The sequence below is a fragment of the Ursus arctos genome, chromosome X, assembly GCF_023065955.2.
Source record: "Ursus arctos isolate Adak ecotype North America chromosome X, UrsArc2.0, whole genome shotgun sequence".
In the NCBI taxonomy this organism is placed as follows: domain Eukaryota; kingdom Metazoa; phylum Chordata; class Mammalia; order Carnivora; family Ursidae; genus Ursus; species Ursus arctos.
This window is the reverse complement of record NC_079873.1, coordinates 118,827,966-118,854,600: the sequence shown is the minus strand read 5'-3', so window position 1 is coordinate 118,854,600 and position 26,635 is coordinate 118,827,966. Positions and strand designations below refer to the sequence as shown.

At 42.3% G+C, this 26,635-nt stretch overlaps 1 protein-coding gene across 1 annotated transcript in view; it reads left to right on the top strand.

Moving 5' to 3' along the window:
• Positions 1 to 529: 529 nt before the first annotated feature.
• HPRT1 (hypoxanthine phosphoribosyltransferase 1) overlaps positions 530 to 26,635 on the top strand; it is a 38,784-nt gene continuing 12,678 nt past the window's right edge. The window contains exons 1-3 of the mRNA XM_026520625.4: positions 530 to 720; positions 15,349 to 15,455; positions 17,208 to 17,391. Of these exons, the coding sequence (XP_026376410.1) occupies positions 694 to 720; positions 15,349 to 15,455; positions 17,208 to 17,391 (318 nt within the window). The 5' untranslated portion in view covers positions 530 to 693. The remainder of the gene's footprint in view (positions 721 to 15,348; positions 15,456 to 17,207; positions 17,392 to 26,635) is intronic.

Here is a 26,635-nt window from a genome sequence, read left to right as displayed (position 1 = left end):
TGCACACACAGACGCCACGTCTAATCCTCCCAACGATCCTGTTAATATCCTCCCTTTACTGAGACGAAAAGAGAGGCACAGTGAGTCTGATTCGCACAAGGTCACACAGCAGTTAGGTGTCCGCCGCCGGATTTGTACCCTGACCTGCTGACTCTAGGGCTCTAGGTCTCAACTCGCACACCCAGTTAAAGTGTTTTGGTAGAACTGGGCCACCAGTCGGGAAAACGGAATCCGCAATGCGGTCCAAGGTCTCAGGAAGGGGAGGCCGGGCGAGATAAGCGCGCGGTGACTGCAAAGGGAAGAGCCGGCGCCCAGTTTAGGGCCACCAGGAAGAAGCGAGGCGGCGGCAGGTTTGGGAAATCGGGGGCCCTCCGGCCGGGAGACGCAGGGAAAGCGGGACACAGGCTGCGCCGGAGAAGTCACGCTTCTTCCGGAGGAAAATTCCCACCTCTGGAGCGTGGCAACCCGCAGGCGCCGGCCCAGGCGTCCGGGCGGAGCCGGGCGGGACCGGGGCGGGGCCGGGGCGGGGCCTGTTCTGCCTCTGCTCCCGGGGCGGCCTAGAGTGCTACAGCGAGCACATCGCTCGGCTTTCCCGCGTGTGGCCACCTCCTGCGGAACCTCCGCCTCCCGAGCTGCGCCGCCGGCTTCCTCCTCTCCAGGCTGCCGTCAGCCCGCGCGCCCGCCGGCTCCGTCATGGCGACCCGCAGCTCCAGCGTGGTGGTGAGCAGCTTGGCCCGCCGGGCCGTGGCCGTGGTGGCGGCGGCGGGCGGCCCGCGAAGCGCGCGACCCGCAGTGCGGCCGCCGGCCGGGGTGGCTCGGGGAAGCCCGGAGGGGCGGGGGGCGGCCGCCGCGTCCCGGCTCGGGCTGTACGTCAGGCGGGGCGGCGTGGGGGACGGCTGGCGAGGTGCGGGCTGGGTGCCCCTGGACGGCCCTGGCAAGGAGGGCCGCGTGAGGGAGGAGAGGGTGGAAATGGCGTTTTGGTTGACTTGTGCCGCTGGGGAGCGTGCTGCGGGGAATGGGCCGCGCGGGCCAGTTCGGGAATGATCTGGCGCGCCGCGGGTCGGTGGCGGGGGGGCTGGAGGGCTTTCTCCGGAGAGGCCCTTCTCTAAACTGGGGGTATGCTGCCCGGGTCGTCAGGGTTCCGGTGTGGAGGGCCCAGGCACGGGAACGACCACATGGGAGGGCACGCGGGGACTGGCATTTGTACCTAGTTCCGCAAATACCATAATGACTGTGCGAATGCGCATTGCCTGATGGACTCCTCACTGCAGCCTTGGTAGCGGTAACCATGCCTGCAATTTTACACACGAGGAAAATAGTGAGACGATATTAGGTAATTTTCCCACGGCCCAGAGGTAGCCAGGCCTCGAATTCAGATATGCTTCCACCTGGATCCTATGCTCTTTGATCCTGCAGGGACAAAAAAAATGCGAATCTGGTCCTTACCTTCAAGGACATTCATACCATCATCAGCCTCCCGTATCCTGTCTCCAACCTCATTGGTGCTTTTTGTTTCTCGAACAAGCTAAGCTGCATTCCCCTCCCACCTTTCGGATCACGCTTGCTAAAATGGCCAACGCCCCTCCCAAACAGTTACATGCCTTAGTCTGCTGCATCATCGTCGTCGTCGTCATCGTATTTTCACAGTTACCGATTACCTGTTGATTGTCTCTCCCACTAAACGATAAACTTTATAAGGTGAGGCATCACCACCCTAACCCCAGCACATAAGACAGTGCCTGGCATGGAAGGAATTATCAGTAATGGTTTGTTGAATTAATTAATAATTAGCCACTTGAGCCCTAAAAAAGGAAGGATTCTGTTGATGTGAGGCACTATGGCTTAAGGTAAAGACCAATGTTCTTAATGGAGTCTGGCCTGGAATCCTGCTTGGTTGGGATGTTTACCAGCTGTGTGGCCTTGGGTAACTTACTTCACCTTTCTGGGCTTAAGTGTCCTTAATGTATTCTTGAGGTGCTATTGAAAAGATTGTAAGACTGTCCACAGTCTAACTGACTGAACAACCTTTCTGTGGTCCTTGACTGGGAATAGTAATAGCTATCATTGTGTTTACCTATATAGTCCTATTTAGTCCTCAAAACAACCCTGTAACAATAGCATGATTATTTTTTAAAAGATTTATTTATTTGAAAGAGAGAGAGAGAAAGAGAATCCTCAGGCAGACTCCTGCTGAGCACGGAGCCTGATGTGGGACTCCATCCGAGTACCCCGAGGTCAATTAGCATGATTATTACCATTTTACAGAGGAGGAATCTTTGAAGCCTCTGAGAGGTTACCTCTCACCATACCCATATGACACAGTTACTAAGAGGAACTCAAACTCAAACCTAGGTCTCTCTCCAGAGCCCGCTCTTAAAGCGGTACACTAATAGTAGGTACTCAAAAAATGGTGGGGGCTGTTGTTTTTATTCAGTTGCTGAGGAAGTTAGAGACTTTCAGCTTTGGGGTATGATGCCCCGCCCCAGCATGCAGTGAATTATTATTGCTAGAACTGGCTGTTAGTTTTGTTTGAACATTAAGATCTTCATTGTGTTTGCAATGTTTGCAAATTCCTGTTCCTTTTTTTATTTCCTTCCCAGAAATTGTCTGCATGTTAGTAATAACAAACACTCACATAGTGCTTACGATGTGCTGATTTCTTTTCTAAGAAAAGGACAAAAGGAGCAACCAGATCAGCAAAGAAGAGGGGTTTTGGAGTTTTCCTTTAGTTTTCTTGTAGTTCATGAGGTAGTAACTGGGCCTTGTCATGTGAGGAGAGGCTAAAGATGCACTCGTGTAGCCTTCTTTCTTTCTGTAGTTTTTTTTTTTTTAAGATTTTATTTATTTGACAGAGAGACAGCCAGCGAGAGAGGGAACACAAGCAGGGGGAGTGGGAGAGGAAGAAGCAGGCTCCCAGCGGAGGAGCCTGACGTGGGGCTCGATCCCAGAATGCCGGGATCACGCCCTGAGCCGAAGGCAGACGCTTAACGACCGAGCCACCCAGGCGCCCCTCTTTGTGTAGTTTTATCCTGTGTGGATTCAGTAAGATTCACATGCTGTGAGAGTGTCAACCACCTTTGTTAATATCAATAGTGAGATTCCATTGTTACTGTGCCACCAAATTACTAACATTTAGAATAATTTGCTACTGATAAGAATTCATACACACTTTAAATTGCTATGGACCTACTCTCTCTAACAGTGTGCTTCTGATAATTGATAGGTGTATATATTTGTGCACACTGCACACTAATGAAAGATCATAGTGTAGGGTAAATTCATGTACTTGCACATGTAGTAGTTTTGGGCCAACTTACCTGGGAGTAGCTACTAATTTACCCCTGGGTTGAATAGTCAAGAAAGCTGATTTTAGGGGTGCCTGGGTGGCTAAGTCAGTTGAGCGTCCAACTCTTGATTTCTGCTCAGGTCATGATCTCAGGGTCCTGGGATCAAGCCCGGCATCGGGCTCCCCACTCAGTGGGGGAGTCTGCGAATTGATTCTCTCTCCCCTTCTTTCCTCCCCTAAAATAAATTTAAAAATCTTAAAAAAAGAATCCTGATTTTAATTCTTATAATCCTTACATTCTTATAAACCTTTTAATTCTTTAACCCCAGAAGGGAGGGCAAGCAATTTATATATGTAATTTATCTGTAAGACTATATAAAGTTGGAAGATGAACATACTTACTGCTAGCTTAAATTATTTTCACATTAAGGATTATGTGCATCAATGACTCATAATTTTAGTTTTGTGATACCCTGGGTTATCACAAATTATCCCAAGGGGGTGGCACAGTCTCTGCTTTGGTGTTTTTTAAGAATTTTAATATTTTTTTCAAGTTTTTTAAGAGTTTTAAAGTGTCTGAATATAAAAGGTAGAAATATGCTACCCAGCAATTTCTGCCCATTTTAGAAGCTTGGAATTGTTGTTGATTGCTAGGAATAAAATAAAATGTATTTTATCTATTATTGTGCATCTTCTAATTCACATTTTAAGCTCATTTTAAGACTCACTTCCATTTGGTCTTGTCTGGACCCCTGAACATTGCTGTATTTTGACCACAAAGAGACTTAAGCAGTCATAGTCACAGATGATGAATTGATGTTGCTAGTGTTACCTTAGGTTGAGTTAATTTCCTTGCCTGCTGTAATTTTAGATAACACATTTTTGTAATTAGAAATTTTATGTGTAAGCCACAAAAATTTCCCTGTAAAAATCATTATCACAGATGAGGCACACATAATTATTAAGAATTTGTGATGCCAGTTTTACTGGGAAGTAAAGTTGTTTTGGTAATCTGTGATAGCAAAAGTATTGACTATGATTCTAGACAAATGGTAGATGCTAATGTTACATTTTCCAGTAACCTTACATAGTATTGAAAGTACCCGTGTAGAGTTTACCATTAACAAGTATATTACAGATAGGCTAGAATTTGAGAGCTGTGTTCTAAAGCTGAGGAGATGCAGTCAGATTTCTGAACTGTCTGAGTACATGGTAAGTGACTCAGAGCTGTGAGTGACCTGTTCTTTGATTTCCAGTTCAGCCAGTAATGGCCGTAGTGGGAACGGTGGATCCGGAGACAAACCATTTTCATCTGTTTACCGCTTCCTGCGCTCACTTCTGGCGGCACATATACCAGCACTGGTTACCACGACTTGCCCCTCCAAAGCGCTCCCCAAATATTTTTGGGTTGGGCTCTCCCCAGAGCCATCTAGAACCATCTTTGTGATCTTCCTTAGCCATTTTATGTCAGCTTCTTGTTATGGACTGAATAATAGCCACTCCTGCCCAAATTCATATGTTGAAACCCTAACTGCCAGTGTGTGGTATTTGGTGATGGGCCATTTGGGAGGTAATTAGGAGTAGATGAGGTCATGAGGTTGGGTCCCTGGTCTTTTAAGAAAAGACACCAAAGAGCACCCTCCCCACCCTCCACTGTGCACGTAGCTAGGCGAAAGCAGCTGCCTACAAGCCAAGAGGAGAGGCTGCAGAATGAAACCTGCTTTGCCGGCATCTTGATCTTGGACTTCCCAGCCTCCCAGCCTCCAGAACTGTAAGAAATAAATTACTGCTGTTGAAGGCCCCCAGGCAGTGGTGTTCCGGTGTGGCAGCTTCAGCAGACGAATACAGTTGTTTCAGAAGGTGTCGGTGATAACCGGGTGCTTAGACATGGAACACCACGTCACCAACAATAATAAAACAGACGTGGTTTACATTCCTACAGAAATGTTACACATTCGTAATCGGCTGTTGCCTAGTTGATGTAGAGGCTGTGCTAATTCAGTACCGGACATGTGCCAGTGGACTTGACTCAATTGGCAACAGAGTATAATGACTAAGCTCCATACTGCTTTAGGGGGAGTCATTGGTGCTGGCTTCTGGGTTTGCCTGTAGTGCGTATGTAACTGCTTTTGATAACCACAGGTTTGCGGGCTTGTCAAATTCGATTCAGGTACAAATGACAAGCTCTATTGTGCTGTAGAGTGTGTGTGTGTGTGTGTGTGTGTGTACGCGCGTGCATGTATGTATGTCTTTTCCACTAGATGATCAGCTCTTTGAGGGCCCTAAATTTAAAACCATCTTTCTATCACCCTACAAAATTGATTGCACGGTGCCTTAATCAATGTGGATGTTAAATGCATTTTTATGTAATTTAATATACTGCGATCCCTTCCTATCAAAGCAGCCACTGGATTGTAAAGTAATCCGTATCAGGTGAGGGTAATAGCAGATATTAACCAGTGTCAGATGGGGTACCTAAGGGCTAATAAGGTGAAAGGCCACCAGGTATATTTCTGTCTTGTGGAGGTTGAGGTTATTGGACCTGTTTAATGGGCAGCTTTGGTGTTGGGTTGATTAAAACCGAGTTCCTGGTCATTGAGTTGTATCTTATTTCTTACCAGTGATCCAGGTGCAGGCGAGGCTTCTGAGAATTTGAGTGCTCTTCTAAACTCCCACAGTACTTCACCTGTTTCTTTTTCATAGAACCTTACCACCGTCTTACGGTTATTCGTGTACATGTCATGTCTTCTATACTGTAAGCTCTTCGGGGGTAGCTGTGTCAGCTTTATCTAATCCTCTGGTACGTACAACACAGTAGGCTCTCACTAAGTATTTGAGTATTAGTAACAAGAATACAGGTTCTGGATAAGGTCATCACCATTTGAAAATTAGTATTCTAATATTTGGTCATTATACATGGGATTTAAAAGACTTGGACTTTTCATTAAATGTAAAATTGGGAAAAGTGATGTTGGTGCCTTGTCATCATTTAAATAAATTGCTCTGTATTTAACTGTATATTTGAAATATCTATAAGTAGACATAATAGCATAACAAACCCTCATATATCCATTGCCCAGTTCTGACAACAGACTGCCTGTGGCCAGTCATCTATTTCTTTAATTATGACCCCCATAAATATACCCCATTTATTTATAGTGAATTATAACAAACTTGTGAATTCATGCCTAAAGTACCTCACAGTGCAAGGTGTGTGTGTGTGTGTGTGTGTGTGTGTAAAGCGATTGAAGTTAAGTGAAGATACAGAAAAAACTCTCAGGAGAGGGGTCCCGAGAGGGTTGCCTACAAGCGCCTTTAGGGTTGGTCTTTTATAGAAAGCTAACTGGGGAACTTAAATCCTTTTAACATCTCTTTTGCTAACACCTTCTGTGGCTTACTTCCTTTTTAGGGGCTGGTTGGTCTTTGTTGGTCACAGGTGATTATCATAAAGACACCCGCCTCACACGACCCACCCCGCAGGCCTAGGGCAGGGTAGTCAGATTTGTCCCCTTATCTCTGGTTTTCCCACACCTCCACATTTTTGGGATGTCTGTGAGCCTGATCACTTAGCCCGCCATCTATCTCTCCCTGCCTAGCCCCCCCCCCCACCTGCCCCTTACTCATTACTCCCCCTGGATTAGTAATGCTAACCGCCGTTAGGGAATGGCACGATGACTGCTCTGGCTGCTTCCTGCTGAAACGGGGCAGTGGGCTGTATGGCAGTTGGACTCTATCCAGGGGTTGGTCCAGGGGCTTGTAGTATGGCTCCAGGGGGTCATGATGGACAGCAAACGGTACATGCATCAGCAGCTGGAAAAGGATGAACATGAAAGGGGATCCCTCCTACACTGTTGGTGGGAGTGCAAGCTGGTGCAGCCACTCTGGAAAACAGTATGGAGGTTCCTCACAAAGTTGAAAATAGAGCTACCCTACGACCCAGCAATTGCACTACTGGATATTTACCCCAAAGATACAAATGTAGTGATCCGAAGGGGCATCTGCACCCCAGTGTTCATAGCAGCAATGTCCGCAATAGCCAAACTATGGAAAGAGCCCAGATGTCCATCAACAGATGAATGGGTAAAGAAGATGTGGTACACACACACACACACACACACAGTGGAATATTATGCAGCCATCAAAAATGAAATCTTGAATTCTGCATCAACGTGGATGGGACTGGAGGGTATTATGCTAAGTGAAATAAGTCAGTGAGAAAAACAGCTATCATATGATCTCGCTGATATGTGGAATTTGAGAAACAAGGCAGAGGATCCTAGAGGAAGAGAGGAAAAAATGAAACAAGATGAAACCAGAGAGGGAGACAAACCATAAGAGACTCTTTTTTTTTTTAAAGATTTTATTTATTTATTTGACAGAGAGACAGCCAGGGAGGGAGGGAACACAAGCAGGGCGAGTGGGAGAGGAAGAAGCAGGCTCTCAGTGGAGGAGCCTGACATGGGGCTCGATCCCAGAACGCCGGGATCACGCCCTGAGCCAAAGGCAGACGCTTAACGACTGCGCCACCCAGGTGCCCCAAACCATAGGAGACTCTTAATCTCAGGAAGCAAACCGAGGGTTGCTGGAGGGGAGGGGGGTGGGGAATGGGGTGGCTGGGTGATGGACATTGGGGAGGGTATGTGTTGTGACTGCTGTGCATTGTGTAAGACTGATGACTCACAGACCTGTACCCCTGAAACAAATAATACATTATATGTTAATAATAAAAAAAAGAACTACAAAGGAAAGTTTCAATAAAGGTTCATTTGACAACCAAAAAAAAAGTATTAGGCCCCAAATTATGATCACATCCCTTAGATAAGATCTCCCATTACCAATTATGTCAAATAGATCAGTGGATATCTTGATCTTAATTGATCACAAATGTCCCCTATTAATTGAGACACCTTCAAGCAATGCAAGTTTTAAGAATTTTTCTTTTTGCCTTTTGGGAAGAGTTACATTAACCTGTTTTTTTATGCTTGAAAGAACAAATCAACCCTTTTTAAAAATGTTATTTAAACTTTTTAAATTTTAATTCCAGTATAGGGGCGCCTGGGTGGCTTAGTAGGTTAAGTGTCTGCCTTCAGCTCGGGTCATGTTCCCGGAGTCCTGGGACTGAGCCTGACATCCGGCTCCCTGGTTAGTGGGGAGCCTGCTTCTCCCTCTGCCCCTCCCCCCACTCATGCTCTCTCACTGGCGTGCTCTCTCTCAAATAAATAAAAATCTTAAAAAAAATTAATTCCAGTATAGTTAACATAGTGTTATAATTAGTTTCAGGTGTACAATATAGTGATTCAGCAATTCTGTACATGGGCCAGTGCTCATCACCGTAAGTGTACTCTCAGTCCCCATCACCTGTTTCACCCGTGCTCCCTCCCCCCTCCCTCCCCTCTGGTAACCAGTTTGTTCTCTATAGCAAACAGTCTGTTTCTTGGTTTGTCTCTCTTTTTTCCTTTGTTTTCTTAAATTCCACATATGAGTGAAATCATATGACATTTGTCTTTCTCTGACTTATTTCACTTAGTATATACTCTCTGGATCCATCCATGTTGTTGCACATGGCAAGATTTCATTCTTTTATTTTTTTTTAATTATGTTACGTTAGTCACCCTACAGGACATCCTTAGTTTTTGATGTACTGTTCCATGATTCATTACTTGCATATAACACCCAGTGCTCCATGCAATACGTGCCCTCCTTAATACCCATCACCGACCTATCCCAATCCCCCGCCCCCCTTCCCCTCTGAAGCCCTCAGTTTGTTTCCCAGAGTCCACAGTCTCTCATGGTTCATTCCCCCTTCTGTTTACCCCCCTTCATTCTTCCCTTCCTTCTCCTACCGATCTTCCTATTTCTTATGTTCCGTAAATGAGTGAAACAGATTTCATTCTTTTTTATGGCTGAATAATATTCCATTGTGTATATATACACATCTTCTTCATCCGTTCATCTGCTGCTTCCATAATTTGGCTATAAGTAATCCTGCTGTAAACATAGGGGTGCATGTATCCCTTTGAATTAGTGTTTTATATTTTTTGGATAAGTACCCAGGGGTATGATAATTAGATAATAGAGTAGTTCTATTTTTAACTTTTTGAGGACCCTCTGTACTGTTTTCCACAGTGGCTGCAGCAGTTTGCATTCCCACCAACAGTGCAAGAGGGATCCTTTTTTTCTACAACCTTGCCAATACTTGTTGTTTCTTGTATTGTTGATTTTAGCCATTCTGACAGGTGTGAGGTGGTATCTCGTTGTAATTTTGACTTGCATTTCCCTGATGATCAGCGATGGTGAGCATCTTTTCATGTGTCTTTTGGCCATTTCTATGTCTTCTTTGGAGAGATGTCTGTTCGTGTCTTCTGCCCATTTTTAAATTGGATTATTTGGTTTTTGGGTGTTGAGTTTGATAAGTTCTTTATATATTTTGGATACTGTCCTTTATTGGATATGTCATTTGCAAATATCTTCTCCTGTTGGGTAGGTTTTCTTTTAGTTTTGCTGATTGTTTCCTTTGCTGAGCAGAAGCTTTTTATTTTGATGTAGTCCCAATAGTTTATTTTTGCTTTTCCTTCCCTTGCCTCAGGACACATAACTAGAAAAATGTTGCTATGGCCGATGTTAATTATTGCCTGTGCTCTCTTCTAGGATTTTTATGGTTTCAGGTCTCACATTTAGGTCTTTAATCCATTTTGACTTTATTTTTGTGAATGGTGTAGGAAAGTGGTCCAGTTTCATTCTTTTGCATGTTGCTGTCTAGTTTTCCCAGCACCATTTGTTGAAGACGCTGTCTTTTTCCCATTGGATATCCTTTCCTGCTTTGTTGAAGATTAATTGACCTATAGTTGTGGGTTTGTTTCTGGGCTTTCTATCCCGTTCCGTTGATTTGTCTATTTTTGTGCCAGTACCATACTGTTTTGATTACTACAGCTTCATAGCATAATTTGAAATCTGGACTTGTGATACCTCCAGCGTTTTTTTTTTTTTTTTTTTCTTTTTTGAGGGGAGGGAGGGACAGAGGGAGAGAGAGATCTTAAGTAGGCTCCACACTCAGCATGGAGCCCCATGTGGGGCTCAGTCTCACAACCCTGAGATCATGACCTGAGCCAAAATCAAGAGACAGATGCTTAACTGACTGAGCCACCCAGGCGCCCCTGTTTTTCTTTTTCAAAATTATTTTGGCTCTTCGGGGTCTTCAGTGGTTCCATACAGATTTTAGGATTATTTGTTCTGGTTCTGTGAAAAATGCTGTTTGTATTTCGGTAGGGATTGCATTAAATCTGTAGGTTGCATTGGACATTTTAACAATATGTGTTCTTACAGTCCATGAGCATGGACTGTCTTTCCGTTTGTTTGTATTGTCTTCAGTTTCTTTTGTCAGTGTTTTATGGTTTTCCGAGTACAGACCTTTTCACCTCCTTGGCTAAGGTTATTCCTAGGTATTTTATTATTTTTGGTGCACTTTTAAATGGGATTGCTTTTTTGATTTCTCTTTCTGTTGCTTCATTATTAGTGTATAAAAATGCAGCGGATTTCTGTACATTGATTTTGTATCCTGCAACCTTACTAAAGGTAAGGTCAGTTCTAGTTGTTTTTTGGTGGAGTCTTTATTGTGTCATCTGCAGATAATGAAAGTTTTACTTCTTCCTTACCAATTTGGATCCTTTTATTCCTTTTTCTTGTCTGGTTGCTGTGGCTAAGACTCCAGTGGCAAGAGTGGACATCCTTGTCTTGTTCATGATCTTAAGGGGGAAAGTTCTCAGTTTTTCACCGTTGAGTGTGATGTTAGCTGTGGGTTTTTCATATGTGGCCTTTATTATGTTGATGTATGTTCCCTCTAAACCTATTTTGTTGAGGAATTTTATCATGAATGGATGTTGTACTTCGTCAAATGCTTTTTTTGCATCTGTTGAAATTATCATATGGTTTTTATCCTTTCTCTTGCTGATGTGATCTATTACATTGATTTGCAAATATTGAACCACTGTTGCATCCCAGGAATAATCTTGCCTGATCGTGGTGAATGATTTCTTTAATGTATTGTTGGATTTGGTTTGCTAATATTTTGTTGGGGCTTTTTGCATATATGTTCATTAGAGATACTGGCCCGTAGTTCTCTTTTTATGTAGTCTCTTTGTCTGGTTTTGGTATCAGGGTGATGCCGGCCTCATAGAATGAATGTGGGTTTTCCTTCCTCGTCTATTTTTTGGAATAGTTTGAGAAAAATAGGTATTAACTCTTCTTTTTTTTTATTTTTTAAAGATTTTATTTATTTATTCAACAGAGATAGAGACAGGCAGCGAGAGAGGGAACACAAGCAGGGGGAGTGGGAGAGGAAGAAGCAGGCTCATAGCGGAGGAGCCTGATGTGAGGCTCGATCCCAGAACGCCGGGATCATGCCCTGAGCCGAAGGCAGACGCTCAACCGCTGTGCCACCCAGGCGCCCCGGTATTAACTCTTCTTTAAATGTTTGGTAGAATTCACCTGTGAAGGCATTCGGGCCTAGACTTTGTTGGGAGTTTTTTGGTTACTGATTCAATTTCATTGCTGATCATCGGTCTGTTCAAATTTTCTATTACTTCCTGATGAGTTTTTGGAGGTTATAGGTATCTAGAAATTTATCCATTTCTTCTAGGTTGTCCAGTTTTTTGGCACAGAATGTTTCATAATACTCTCTTATAATCACAAGTCACCCTCCTCCCCCCTTTTTTTAAAGTAGGCTTCATGCTGGGTGGAGCTTGAACTCATGACCCTGAGATCAAGAGGGGCTTGAACTCACAACCTGAGCTGAGGTCAAGAGTTGGATACTTAGGGGCGCCTGAGTGGCTCAGTTGGTTAAGCGTCTGCCTTTGGCTCGGGTCATGATCTCAGGGTCCTGGGATTGAGCCCCACGTCGGGCTCCCTGCTCAGCAGGGAGTCTGCTTCTCCCTCTCCCTCTGCCTGCTGCTCCCCCTGCTTGTGCTCTCTCTCTCTCTTTCTCTCTGTGAATTAAATAAATAAAATCTTAACAAATAAGTAAATAGTTTAAAAAAAAGAGTTGACACTTAACCTTCTGAGTCACCCAGGCGCCCCACAAGTCAGCCCTTTGACATTAAATGTGATACATAAATCTAATAGTATTGATTGAAAATAAAAACTTTTGAATTAGAGATTAATTTGGTGTTTTAACAGAGGTGGAATTCCTGTGTTGGTGTCCGTCCCAGCTGTTCTGTGTATAGCAGACTGCACATCTGGGCAGAAGTCACATTGGCTTTGACCGAGACAATCCAGACTCTTGAAGTTCTTAGGCTGCCTGCAAAGCCCGTAACCAGGCTCTGAGCCACTTGCGCAGAAGCTGTAGTCTTTCCAAGTGTTACAGAATTTCGAAGAGTCCTGGGTGGGTCCTGGTTTATGCTTGTGCAGAAGCAGTGAGTAACTGGGAGGAAGTGGTGAGTAAGCTTCAGGAAAGCCATTTTGGTGCTCTGGGTGTTTTTAGTGCTGAAACACAGCGAAATGGTACATTTTCATTCTTGTCAGGTAATAGCAGATATATTCTGATGAGCCAGACTTGAAGGTTTATCCTCTTATCCTACAGGATCTAGCAAGGTCTGTCTTTTCCCAAAACTGGAACTAAATTTCAGTTTATAAAATTTATAAAAGAAATACTTGCTTGTTATAGAGTATTCTTGAAAAACTCCTGTGGGTGACACCAATGTCCCATTTCCATTCTTTTTGTAGTGACCGTGTTCTGAAACGTGCATGATGTGAATGTTTAGCAGACAGGTTAGCACTTCCTCTTCAAGGACCTGGCATAATCTTTTTTATTCCCCCCAAAATAGAATTTTTCTTGCGGTGTATGGAAGTAATGCATGTGGTTTAAAAACAAGTCAATAATGACTTCCACCCGCCCTCAGACCGGCTGCCGAGTGAGTGCCTTTGCCCTGCCCTGCCGCAGGGCCGTGCCCCTCCCTGGATCGCTGCCAGCTTCCCGGCGGCCCCTGCACAGGCGGAAGTGGGCCGAAGGTACTAGAAGCCGGACAAGACAATACCTATAATTCCACCTGCGCCTGGAGAGCTCAAAAGAGCTTTTGGGACTGAAAAAGTGACAGCGTGAAGCTCACATTTTTCAGAATATAATTATGAATTCTGTGAATAATATTGTAAATCTTAAATATGTACTTTTAAAATTCATTGAAAGCCAAGCCACCTATCCTTAAGCACCTAACACAGTGCTGACTAGAAGGTGCTCAGTAGATACTAGCTGATGCATCGAGACCTAATTATGGTTTGACCAATATTTCTTGAAAACTGCCAAAACACTCCTATCATCAGCTTCTTGAATGTGATTTGGAAGATAGGTTAGTCTTGAATATCATGTGAGGTAGAGTATTAAAATTCTGGTTTATTTCTTTGAATGGATTTTAAATATAATGGCAAGTGGGAATTATAAATCAACTATGATTTAGAAAAAAGGTGAAATTGACAGTGAACAAAAAGGCCAAGTCAGTATTAAAGCGCATGCGGTGCATGGGGCACCTGGCTGGCTCATTCGGTGAAGCGCCTGGCTTCAGCTCAGGTCATGATCCCAGGACCCTGGGATGGAGCCCGCATCAGGCTCCCTGCTCAACAGGGAGCCTGCTTCTCCCTCTGCCCCTCCCCCTGCTGGTACTCTCTCACTCTCTCTTTCTCAAATAAATAAAATCTTTAAAAAAAAAAGTGTGCAGTGCAGCAAGTATCCCCTTATAGTTGACCACTCTTTGGTATATTCTCCTCCATACCCACCCTTCCTTCCTCCTTTCACTCCTTCCTTTCCTCCTCCTTTTCCTTCCTTTTCCCTTCCCCTCCTCACTTCTTTAATTCTGTTGAATTACGCTTTTTGTTTGTAGATTTTAATACATCTATAAAAATTTCCCCATACTTTTATAACACACGTAATACCACAAATAATTTCTTTTTCTTTCTTTTTTCTTTTTTCTTTTTTGGAGACAGAGTGTGTGAGTGGGGGAGGGGCACAGAGAAATGGAGAGGGAATCTTTTTTTTTTTTTTTTAAAGATTTTGTTCATTTATTTGAGAGAGAGCGAGTGCGCGCAAGCGGCGGGGGGGGGGCAGCAAGCAGAGGGAGAGGGAGAAGCAGGCTCTCCACTGAGCACGGAGCCCCATGTGGGGCTCGATCCTAGGACCCCCGGGATCTTGACCTGAGCCGAAGGCAGACGCTTAACCAACTGAGCCACCCAGGAGCCCCCACAAATAATTTCTAAGAAAGACTACTGAATTTTTTAAAGAGCAATATATACTCAATGAAGAAAATTTGGAATATACAATATAAAGAAAGAAAATCATTGTAACTCTTCTCAAGCTAATACTATGATTTTATTATATTTTTTCTGTATGCTTAGGTATATAAAGGATTTATAAAACTAATCACAATACATCTTACCACCACGGGTGCCACATCATCAGTATTACTAAATATTTTGTACGCTGGGTACTTGATGTACAAAGACAACCAATACAGGGTTCAATTCGAATAACCTTGGAGTAGCTGCTATGAAGGCACGAGTTTGGGTTTTTAAGAAGTCGCGTAGCTTTTTGGGTGATTCCCCCCTACTGTGAGGTGCTTTGGGGTGGGGACGGCGGCTTTTGTTCAGGGTGACGTTTTAGCTTGTTAGACTACAGTGTGTTAACTTTTTTTTTCTACAGTGTATTAAAATCTTTTTTTACTAAAATTTCAAACACATTCAGAAGTGGAGAGAATAATATAATGAACCCCCATATGCTCATCACCCACGTTTAAAATGTTATCAGGATTTTGCCACATTTGTCTTAATTCTTCAAAGTGTTTTGTTTTGTCTTTGCTGAACTAAAGGACATTTCCTATGTCATTTTATGTCTACAGTCTTAACTATTCATCTCTAAGGCATACAGTTGATTTCTTACATAACTCTAATTCATAATCATACCTACAAAGTTACAGAAAGTTCTCGATGTGTCATACCTAACTTTCTCTCATAAGCTAAGGTTTTTTAACATCTAAAGTCAATCCTGTAATGCCGTCCCTGAAATAGTCATATTTCTTTTTCAGATTAGTGATGATGAACCAGGTTATGACCTAGATTTATTCTGTATACCTCATCATTATGCTGAGGATTTGGAAAAGGTGTTTATTCCTCACGGACTGATTATGGACAGGTTAGTAAGATCTTCAATCTTTTGTTTTTGTTTTTTTCTTATATTAATTTCAAGTGTCAGCAGCTGTTTTAAGTAGCTGATATCTAAACATAAACTAGGCCAGCTTGTGAAATAATAGATGTTTTCTATTTTAGAGCCCTCTTTACAAACAAGGTGCTGGGAGAGCTTACTAATTACCCAGCATAAGTCATGGTATACTGGGAATCTGTAGGGAGTAGAATAAAGTAAACATTGGAGGGAGACTGGAGGAATGAACTCTAGTCAGTCTTTGATTACTCAACCCTGAACAGGGTAATGGGCTGGGGCTAAATCACATGAAGGGAAGGTTATATTTTCATTAGTATGCGCATCTAGCCTGAAAATTTCCCCTTAACTGAATCGCGGTGAAATACCTAACTTGGTATTTAAATGCTTGCCTTGTGTGTCTGGCTGTTTTGTTTTTGATTTTCAGGTTATAGTACCAGTACATGTGTGTATTCTAAGGATTGAGGCTGTAAATGAGAAGAGTAGGGTTCTCTCCTCTCACCCTCCTGTGTACAGTCCTTCCCTACACACTGATTATGCACATACATTGTATGCAAATGTCCGTACAGTTTACTCTGGACTCTCCCCAGAACGTAACTACTAATAGACTACTGTTGACCAGAAGGCTCACCGATAACATAAACAGTCGATTAACACATACTTTGTATGTTATGTGTATTCTATACTGTGTTCTTACAATGCAGTAAGCTAGAGAAAAGAATGTTTTTCAGGGGCGCCTGGGTGGCACAGCGGTTAAGCGTCTGCCTTCGGCTCAGGGCGTGATCCCGGCGTTATGGGATCGAGCCCCACATCAGGCTCCTCCGCTATGAGCCTGCTTCTTCCTCTCCCACTCCCCCTGCTGTGTTCCCTCTCTCGCTGGCTGTCTCTATCTCTGTTGAATAAATAAATAAAATCTTTTTTTAAAAAAAAAGAATGTTTTTCAAAAAATCATAAGGAAGAGAAAATACATTTATAGTACTGTATTTTTTAAAAATCCCTTTATAAGGGGACTTGTGCAGTTCAAACCTGTGTTGTTCAAGTAGCTACTGTATTTTATTTTAACACATAGGTATGTAGTATCGTATAGGTCTGAAATTTATTGGACATTTTTTCATATTCGTTTATTTAGAGCTATCTCATGTATTTTGAAGCTTGCATAACATTCCATTTTCTGACTGTACCATAATTGATTTAAGCAGTCCTTTATTGATGGGCATGCAAGATACCTCCATTATTTTGCTTTTACAGACCGTACTAGAAGGAAACATCGCCTCATACATGTTTGGGCATTTGCTTCAACTTGATTCGTGGGGAAATTCTGGGTTAAGGGGAAGGTATTTATTGAATGTTTTGATACTGCCCGATTATCCCAAAAAGTTACTGTAATTTTTACTCCCAGTGGCATAAGAGAGTGTTCTTTTTTTTTTAACAATCTCTTACAATATTGTATATGATCAGGAAAATTTCATTTAATCAGAATTTGTCAATACAATAGGTAGAAATGAGATTTTTTACTTTGCATTTTTAAACATTTATGTTAGGTGTTACAGGGTACATGTTTTTTTGAAGATTTTTAAGTTTTTATTTTCACTTTCTGAAGCAAGGATATAATTCTTGGGGGGCAAAGGATATGTTTTGTAGAAGGTTAATGCCTCAGGGGGGACGTTTGTTATAAAGTTAAATATATTTCTATTGTATTGTATTAAATTCCTGATTGTGTGTCTGTAGGACCGAGCGGCTTGCGCGAGATGTGATGAAGGAGATGGGAGGCCATCACATCGTAGCGCTCTGTGTGCTCAAAGGAGGCTATAAGTTCTTTGCTGACCTGCTGGATTATATCAAAGCACTGAACAGAAACAGTGACGGGTCCATTCCCATGACCGTAGATTTCATCAGACTGAAGAGCTACTGCGTAAGTGTATCTACTCCTGAAAACCAGTATCTCACTGTACGGCAACTAAAATTTAAAACTTAAAAAAATGTATCTATATATGTTTAAAAACACCCATGGCAACTGTAGGTTTTCCTGTATGTTTTTGAAGCTCTGCAAACTATACTTATTTCATGTTCATTTCAGTTGGTTACAGTGTGATTTTCTAGTATCTTCTCTCCTACTTTATATCCAAGTGACTATTACCTTTTTCAGACTAGGCACCTTGGAGGCTGTACACGTATTTGGAAGGATTTTTGGTTTGTTTTTGTTTCTTGGATTTTTTTAAACCCCTTTTAGGAGTTGCCGTTGGGACATGGGGGATATTTTTTGACTATATTTAGCGTTGGCAGATACCCTCCATGGAGCTAGATTGGTTTGGCGGGGAGTGGTAAGACGTTTGCAGCCGAGTCTGATAAAGAGGGTGGGTCCGCAGTTGTTTCGCAGAAAGCCCACTTCTGATTCGGTTACTGTGCCCGTGTCACACCGTCTCAGATGCTTCACAATACTGACACAATAAGCAATATTGACACTGGAATGAGCCAGAATCAGGGGTCATCTGTACACATGGATTTCATCATCTGTAGTTTCCTTTGGTCATGTGAATGTTTGCTTTTTGTGAGTTCACGCTGTTGTTTGTGTCTGGTCGCATGTTACCATTGTAGTTCCTGGGAGTTACTATTTTCCTTAAAAGTGGGGCTTCTCATCAGGCAAATTCAAATCGAAACCACATTGAGATACCACCTTACGCCAGTTAGAATGGCAAAAATTGACAAGGCAGGAAACAAATGTTGGAGAGGATGTGGAGAAAGGGGATCCCTCTTACACTGTTGGTGGGAATGCAGGTTGGTACAGCCATTCTGGAAAACAGTGTGGAGGTCCCTTAAAAAGTTAAAAATTGAGCTACCCTGTGATCCAGCCATTGCACTACTGGGTATTTGCCCCAAAGATACAGACGTAGTGAAGAGAAGGGCCATATGCACCCCAATGTTCATAGCAGCATCGTCCACAATAGCTAAATCGTGGAAGGAGCCGAAATGCCCTTCAGCAGATGACTGGATTAAGAAGATGTGGTCCATATATAGAATGGAATATTACTCAGCCATTAAAAAGAACGATTACCCAACATTTGCTGCAACATGGACGGGACTGGAGGAAATTATGCTAAGTGAAATAAGTCAAGCAGAGAAAGACAATTATCATATGGTTTCACTCATTTATGGAACATAAGAAATAGCAGTCAGATCGGTAGGAGAAGAAAGGGAAGTAGAAAGGGGGGGTTAAACAGAAGGGAGAATGAACCATGAGAGACTGTGGACTCTGGGAAACAAACTGAGGGCTTCAGAGGGGAGAGGGCGGGGGATTGGGATAGGCCCGTGATGGGTAGTAAGGAGGGCACGTATTGCATGGTGCACTGGGTGTTATATGCAAGTAATGAATCATGGAACATTGCATCAAAAACTGGGGATGTACTGTATGGTGACTAATATAACAAAATAAAAAAACTATTATAAAAAAAGTGGGGCTTCTCTTAGCTTCTTCAAAGATCAGAATAAATGTCTGCTCTTTGCTGTTTCATGAATCTGCATCGTGCATCCCTGTAGAATCTGGCCTTATGTTTATATTTTCATTGAGAATAAGACCACTTATCTTACATTAACTTTCAGCCTCATTCTCCCAGTTAATCATCTATTTGACCCAAGTTTTTGACCTTTTCGGCATTTTCATCAGTCCTACGGGTGATTGGAGAACCATTTAAGACATTTTCCTAGCCCTTGAAAAGCCTTTGTGCTCATATACCATGGCATTGCTTCATACTCACAAGCTCCTTGTAACTTGTCAGAGTCTTACATGAATTAGGGAATTGTTTAAATACAGAGATTGGATTTTCACTCACCAGAAGTGAGTGAGTGAGCGAGTTAGCTGGTCTACACTAAGATTTAATTCTGGTCAGTATCACTGCTAGCAGTATAGCTACCCAGCCTTTCATGTCTTGGCTTAGAGTCAAAACATGTACTTACCGTCCATGGTATGGTTTCTTTTTTTGATCTTCTGAAGTGCCCCCCTCCACACACATATGCATAAAAAACAGTCTTGTTACTTTATGTCTTAGATTTCATTTCTTTTGGGATTTCCATACAATGTTCTTCCTTTGAAAGGAAAACTTGTAAAAAAAAATGAGGGGAGTTTAACTTTAATATTTTCTTCTTCAAAGTATTTTATAGTTATAAGAACAATTTGAAGCCATAGAAACAGTTTGACCCTTTAATGCCATTTTCTACTTCTAGCTTTTTTCCTGTCAGTTTTAGATCTTAGAGGATTATTAAGCTGAACTCCTCAAGTGATAAAAAGAGTGAAATCTTAAACGTAAGCAAAGCAAGTTTTTAGGTTAGTTTTTACATAGAGAAAAATATTATCTGTTCTGTTTTACGTGAAATTCTGTGGATTTACTACTAAACGATAGAAATTAATTCGTATGCTTACTGTTGATTTGAAGTAACATTTCTGCCCTATTTAATAATTCATCAGCTTGTCATGGAAGATATTCCCATGTACATATAAAAAACCAGACAGCTTAATTTGATAGAATCATAAGATGGAAATTTAAAATTGTTGCCGCATCAGTAACATTGATGTTAGTGTAGTTTCACATGCTGATTTTCCCCACTTTGAAATAGTGAATTAAACATTAACTGATCTGTACTAATCCTCAAGAAATGCTCCATGAACTATTAAATGTTTCTGGAATATATAAAGAGCCCTAACAATATCAATATGCCCCATCTAGTTTTCCTTCAAAATAAAAATTGCATTTTTTGATTAAAGAATACATGTTTATTATGAAAAGCATACAGCCACAGGGAGTAAAGAAATGAAGGAATGAAGTCACCCTAAATTCCACTACCACTTTTATTTCTAATATCTTAAAGAATTTTCTAAGCATACACACACACATATCGTAGTTTACATACTCTTTTTTTTTTTTTAAAGATTTTATTTATTTATTTATTTGACAGAGAGAGAGAGAGAAGGAACAGGGCAGAGTGGCTGAGGGAGAGGGAAAAGCAGGCTCTCCGCTGAGCAGGGAACCCGATGAGGGGCTCGATCCCAGGACCCTGAGATCATGACCTGAGCCGAAGGCAGACGCTTAACCAGCTGAGCCACCCAGGTGCCCCTCATAGTTTACATACTCTTAATCAGAGTAGCTGATTTTATTTGCTTCGTGCCTTGATGGGAAAGTGCTGGGGATTCCAACCACCATGTTTCGTTCCATCTAAGATATCACTGATGTTAAGACTTACCCTTGTTTTTTGTACTGCTAAGAAAGAAGACACTGTCGGTTATATTGTAAGTTGCTGTCAGCTGCAATATGTTGATTTCAGGGGTATTAAAATGTGAGTGCGTCTTAGAATAATGAAATGTAGTACTTTATATTCAAAGACCTTTTCTGTCTCTAAGGCTCTGTGATACTCAGAAAAATGAAATAATCGATAAATATGCAAATTATTTTCTTCTGAGTTCAGTTTTGTAGTAAATTTTTTCTTACTAATTTTTTAATTATAAAAAGATGAAGCCTCAGGAGGAAAAGTTATCAGACCAGTAAATGTTTTGTGGCAATATTTTTATGTGGGCCTTAAGCAAAGGGAAAATGAGCCTGCTTTACTGTGTGTCCAGACAGAGTGGCTTACATTAAAATGGAGTTGTTCTTAGGGTTTGAAATCTTGCAGAAAACTTTTGTTTTGAGTTCTGGATTATTATCTCCACATACATTTGAGAACAGGGAGGCACAGGGGGATGAAGTGACTTGCCTAAGATCGTACAGGTCTTCGATTTGAACCCACGCCTTTAACTGCAGAACTGGGTCTTATTTGGGAAAACTTTTAACTGACTTGAATCCTTTAATATGGGCTTCCTTTTATTTCTTCATTTTCTACTAGTCAGAAGTGGTTTTTTGTTTTTGTTTGTTTGTTTTTGAGAGGAAGGGTTGGGGTGGGGCAGAGTAGAGAGAGAGAGAGAATCTCAAGCAGGCTCCATGCCCAGCATGGAGCCCAAGGCAGGGCTCGATCTCACAACGGGAGATGGTGACCTGAGCCGAAACCAAGAGTCAGAGGCTTAACGAACTCTACCATCCAGGTGACCCTCCTAGTCAGAAGTTCTGTATGCAAACGACTCATCTTGCCAGTTGTGGGATGTTTTTTTTCCCCTCAGTTGCAGTCGGGGTCCATAAAGCTGTAACTGAGTCTTATGTTGCAAGCTGCTTGGTTAGTAGCTTGATTAAGCTGTTGAATATATCAGAGATGTCAATTGCCTAATAGTAATTTGTAAGAAGGTGGCTATTTGAGTGAACTTGTTAAAGAAAAATGCAGAAAATACTGGAGTGGTTTATTCAAGTGTCTTTTATAAGAAAAGGTTGGTAGCTTTCAGTCTGACCTCCTTTGTATGGATTTAGTCATTGCTTTAAGGTATGCTTTTTCCTCCAGAACGTTTGAAGTTAAATGTAAATGTGCCGCTTTGATATTGACACTAGATAGTCTAAAGCTTATCTTCTGTAAAGCTAATCTCTGTCCTTCTCTCTCTCCTATAGGGAGAGAGAGAGAGCAAGTAGAATGATTTATGTCTCTTTCCTGCTCAATGAATTAAGACCATAGACAGGTGTGGGGGAAATATTTGTTAGGTTTAAATCGGAGGGAACAGGGCTATGTACCATCTCTGGTATAAGGAAACTTTAACAGAACTGGTGTCAAAAGTATACTTTGTAGCCATTTCGTGCGGCCACATCGTTTTCACTTTGATGTAGGCTGAGGAATTATATAAACACCCTGTTTCTTAGAACCTAAAGGTAGTATTCAGGTTTGGTCTTGTGAACCACAAGTTTTGTATTAAAAAATTAAGGAAACTGATTAATTCACTCAGCAAACACATACTGATTATGTGTTGTACACCAGGCCATGCAAAGTGGTTCTGTTGAACGTGTTAATTTTTCAGATCCCAGTCCCAAACCAGTCCTGGAGCGAAGAGCATAAAGATCGGATGCAATAACTTCTGAAGCGGACCTCTAGATATTAAATATCAGCACTGATTCATTTTTTCTAGTATTACGTTGTGCTAGGTGGTGTCTTTGATTTGAACAGCACTGACCAATAGAACGTTCTGTGGTGATAGAAATGTTCTATGTCTGTGCAACAAAGGGCCTGAATTTTTTATTTTATTCCATTTTAAGAACAGTCAACCCTTGAACAATCCAGGGGTTAGGGGCACCAACCCCCTGCACAGTTGACAATTCTTGTATAACTCCTGACTCCCCCCAAACTTAACTGTTAATAGTCTACTGTTGACCAGAAGCCTGAGACTATAAGCAGTGAACACGTATTTTATATGTTTTATGTATTATATACTGTATTTTTACAAGAAAGTAAGCTTGAGAAAAGAAAATATTATTAAGGAAACCACAAGGAAGAGAAAATACATTGACCGTGCTGTTCTGTATTTATCCAAAAAAAAAAAAAATCCATGTATAAGTGGGCCTGCGCAGTTCAGACCCGTGACGTTGAAGGGTCACCTGTAATTGGCACATGCGCTTAATGGCTGCTGTAGTGGATGGTGCTTGGGAGAGATGATCTAAGGGCCCTGCCTCATTAGCATCATTTAAAAATTTTTTATTTTTATTTTTTTTATTGTTACGTTTAATTAGCCAATGTATAGTACATCATTAGTTTTTGATGTAGTGTTCACCAATTCGTTAGTTGCGAATAACACCCAGTGCTCATCAGCACACGTGCCCTGCTTAATACCCATCACCTGGTTACCCCATCCCCCCACCCCCTCCCTTCTGTAACCCTCAGTTTGGTTCCCAGAGTCCACAGTCTCTCATGGTTTGTCTCCCTCTCTGATTCCCCCCCCTTCATTCTTCCCTTCGTTCTTCTACCAATCTCCCTGCTATTCCTTATGTTCCATATATAAGTGAAACCATATGGTAATTGTCTTTCTCTGCTTGACTTATTTCACTCAGCATAATCCCCTCCAGTTCCATCCATGTTGATGCAAATGGTAGGTATTCATCCTTTCTGGCTGAGTAATATTCCATTGTATATATGGACCACATCTTCTTTATCCATTCATCTGTTGAAGGGCATCTCGGCTCCTTCCACAGTTTGGCTATTGTGGACAATGCTGCTGTGAACATTGGGGTGCATGTGCCCCTTCTTTTCACTACATCTGTATCTTTTGGGTATTAAGATACAGATGTACTTTTATTTTTTAAGCTCTAGGCCCAACGCGGGGCTTGAACTCACAACCCCAAGATCAAGAGTCACACATTCTCCCCACCGAGCCAACCAGGCACCCCTCACTATTACCATCATTTTTTTAACTGGTGATAATAGGTTTTTTTTTTTTTTAAGCAACATGTTCTTTTCAAAAAACTCATAAAATACAAGTAAATAAATTACTCCCTGGGTGTCTATCCTTCCAGACTTCATTTTTTCTGCATCCATTTTTAGAAAATGGGGTATCTGCCATTTTTCATCTGAGGTGCAGTCTACCTCTAAAAGCATATGATTGTAATATTCTCACTGCTGTTGATATTTGATCAGGGTACAGGAAAACAGCAACAGGACAGAGGACAGTCGCGATTAGGATGTGCAGAGAAAGCATGCTTGAGTGTGGCGGCCAGGGGCCTAGCTGGAGGGAGAAGGAATGACTTTCCCAGTAACTCCATTCTGGGGCTCTGAAAGAAGGGCCTCAAGTTCACTGCAACAAGCAAGCTGCGAGGGGCTAAGCCCAGACTTCCTACTCAGTATGACTCCTAGTCTTGCCCTCTTGCGAGCTCAGCTTTGGGGCTTGGACTGCACATCCCTTTCACACAGGACGAGGTCTGTCTGTCCCAAGCCCCCTCATGGTGTGTTTGCCCTGCAGCTTTCCTTCCCCTTTTCCAACACCACGCTGCAGTTCTCCTTGCTGCCTGGAGGGTCACAGAACCCCTCGGGATATACAGATAGGAATAAACAAAGTTCCTTCCTATTTCTCTTCTCATCTTTTCACCCACACTCAAGAAAGGTAATTGAGGGCACCTGGGTGGCTCAGTCAGTTGGCGTCTGACTTTGGCTCGGGTCATGATCTCGGGGTCCTGGGATGGAGCCCCGCGTTGTCTTGCTCTCCACCTGGCGGGAAGTCAGCTTCTCCCTCTCCTTATGCGCCTCCCCCCGCTTGTGCTCGCTCTGTCTCTCTCTCGGATAAATATAAATAAAATCTTTAAAAAATAAAAAAGAAAGGTATTGTACATATGGAACTAATATAACATTGTATGTTAATTTACTTGACTTAAAAAACCCAGAAATCATCACTGCCCATCTTAATACTTAAAAAGGTAGACAAAATGGAAACACAGATGCTAAGAGTAGAGTTGTAGACCCAGAGAGCTTCTTTGGGAATTTTATGTAGTTGACGATGGCATTCTGAGTTAAGGACAGATTGGGCTCTCTGGCTGGCTGGGAAGAATGAGGGAGATGGATGGTAGAGAAGAGAGAAGAACAATGGGGGGCGGGAACTCTGCCCTCTCCTGTGCCAGCCCCATCCTCTCCTTCAAGATGAGGCATACAAGAGTCACTCAGTAATGTAACGAAGCAGGAATACAGTGGGAAGCTTGTTCCACCCGGGAAAGGAGGGAGGGAAGGAAGTGCCTCTGGTGGGGTCATTGATCCATGGATGCCGTTTCTATGCGTTTGGGGCGCTTATAACCTGGATGCTAGCACAGTGCACTGTAGCAGTTTTCTCGAATGAGTCTTCTTTGTTAGCCTCCATTGCAAAGGTGGCTGTTCACGTGGAAGAAAAGCCTCAGAAGAGGGGCGCCTGGGTGGCTCAGTCAGTGAAGCGTCTGCCTTCGGCTCAGGTCATGATCTTGGGGTTCTGGGATCAAGCCCCACGTCGGGCTCCCTGCTCAGTGGGGAGCCTGCTTCTCCCTCCGCCTGCCGCTCCACCTACTTGTGCTCTCTCTCTCTCTCTGACAAATAAATAAAATCTTTTTAAAAAAATAAAAGCCTCAAAAAGAGATTCAGCTAAAAACCTCGGAGGAAAACAGGAATATGGAGATTTGGATGTTAGAAGAGCAACAGTGTCCTGTATGCTTGGAGTTCTCTTTTTTCTTCCCTGTCACCATAGTCTTTGGATCAAGGGTTTTTTTTCCCATGACTCCATACTTTTTAGTGCTGTCCTCTGTTAAAAAAAAAAAAAAAAAAAAAAAAAAGTCAATTGGAATTGGACTGTAATACCAAACTTCAACAGAAGGTGTCACTATCTACTTTGATACACAGTGTAAATGATTCCCTATGACTCACTCTGCTGGAAAGCTTCAGGTCTTGTGCAGCGGTTTTTGTGTGTGTGTTTTTGTTGTTGTTGTTGTTGTTGTTTTGTTTTGCTATTATTAATCACTTCTCTGTGTTTGAAACTGGGTTTTAAGTTAGTTGAAATGAAGGGTGTCTGTAATTTCCTTAAGATGAGAAGTCATATGCTAGATTTTTTTCATATCAGAAGACATACTTAGATCTGTTTAGTTTGCAGCACTGAGTAGTTTCGGCCCAATTGTGTTTTTCAAAAATGACACTCCACAAAAAATGAACATGTATATAGAAGCATATGTTGAGAATGGAAGTATATGTAAGTAAAAAGCCTTGTTATCCCCATTCTCACCGCTCATAGGTAATTGATGTTATAAATTTGTCTAAAATGCTGAACAAAAGTGGTTTCATAGGCAACGCCTCGCTCTACTACTTGGTGTTTTTAATTCCCATTGCTCATGTCCATGTGTATAGATTTTCAGATTCTTTTTAGTAGCTGCACGGTCTGACCTTGTGCAGTGCGGATGAACTTAATTTAAATAGGTCCCTGTTCATAGACTCGTTGGTTGTCTCCATTTTTTCTTTATTTTTTTTTAAAGATTTTATTTATTTATTTGACAGAGAGCTAGAGAGAGAGGGAGCGCGTGCACGTATAAGCAGGGGGAGCGGCAGGCAGGGGGAGAAGCAGGCTTCCCACTGAGCAACAAGCCATGCAAGGCTCCATGTGGGGCTTGATCCCAGGACTCTGGGATCACAACCTGAGCCGAAAGCAGACGTTTCACTGACTGAGCCACCCAGGCGCCCCTCCAGTTCTTCTTTTTTATAAATAGTTGGTACAGTGAACCTCCTTGTATGTACCTTCACATATTTGTGAGTGTTTTTATAGCATTGAT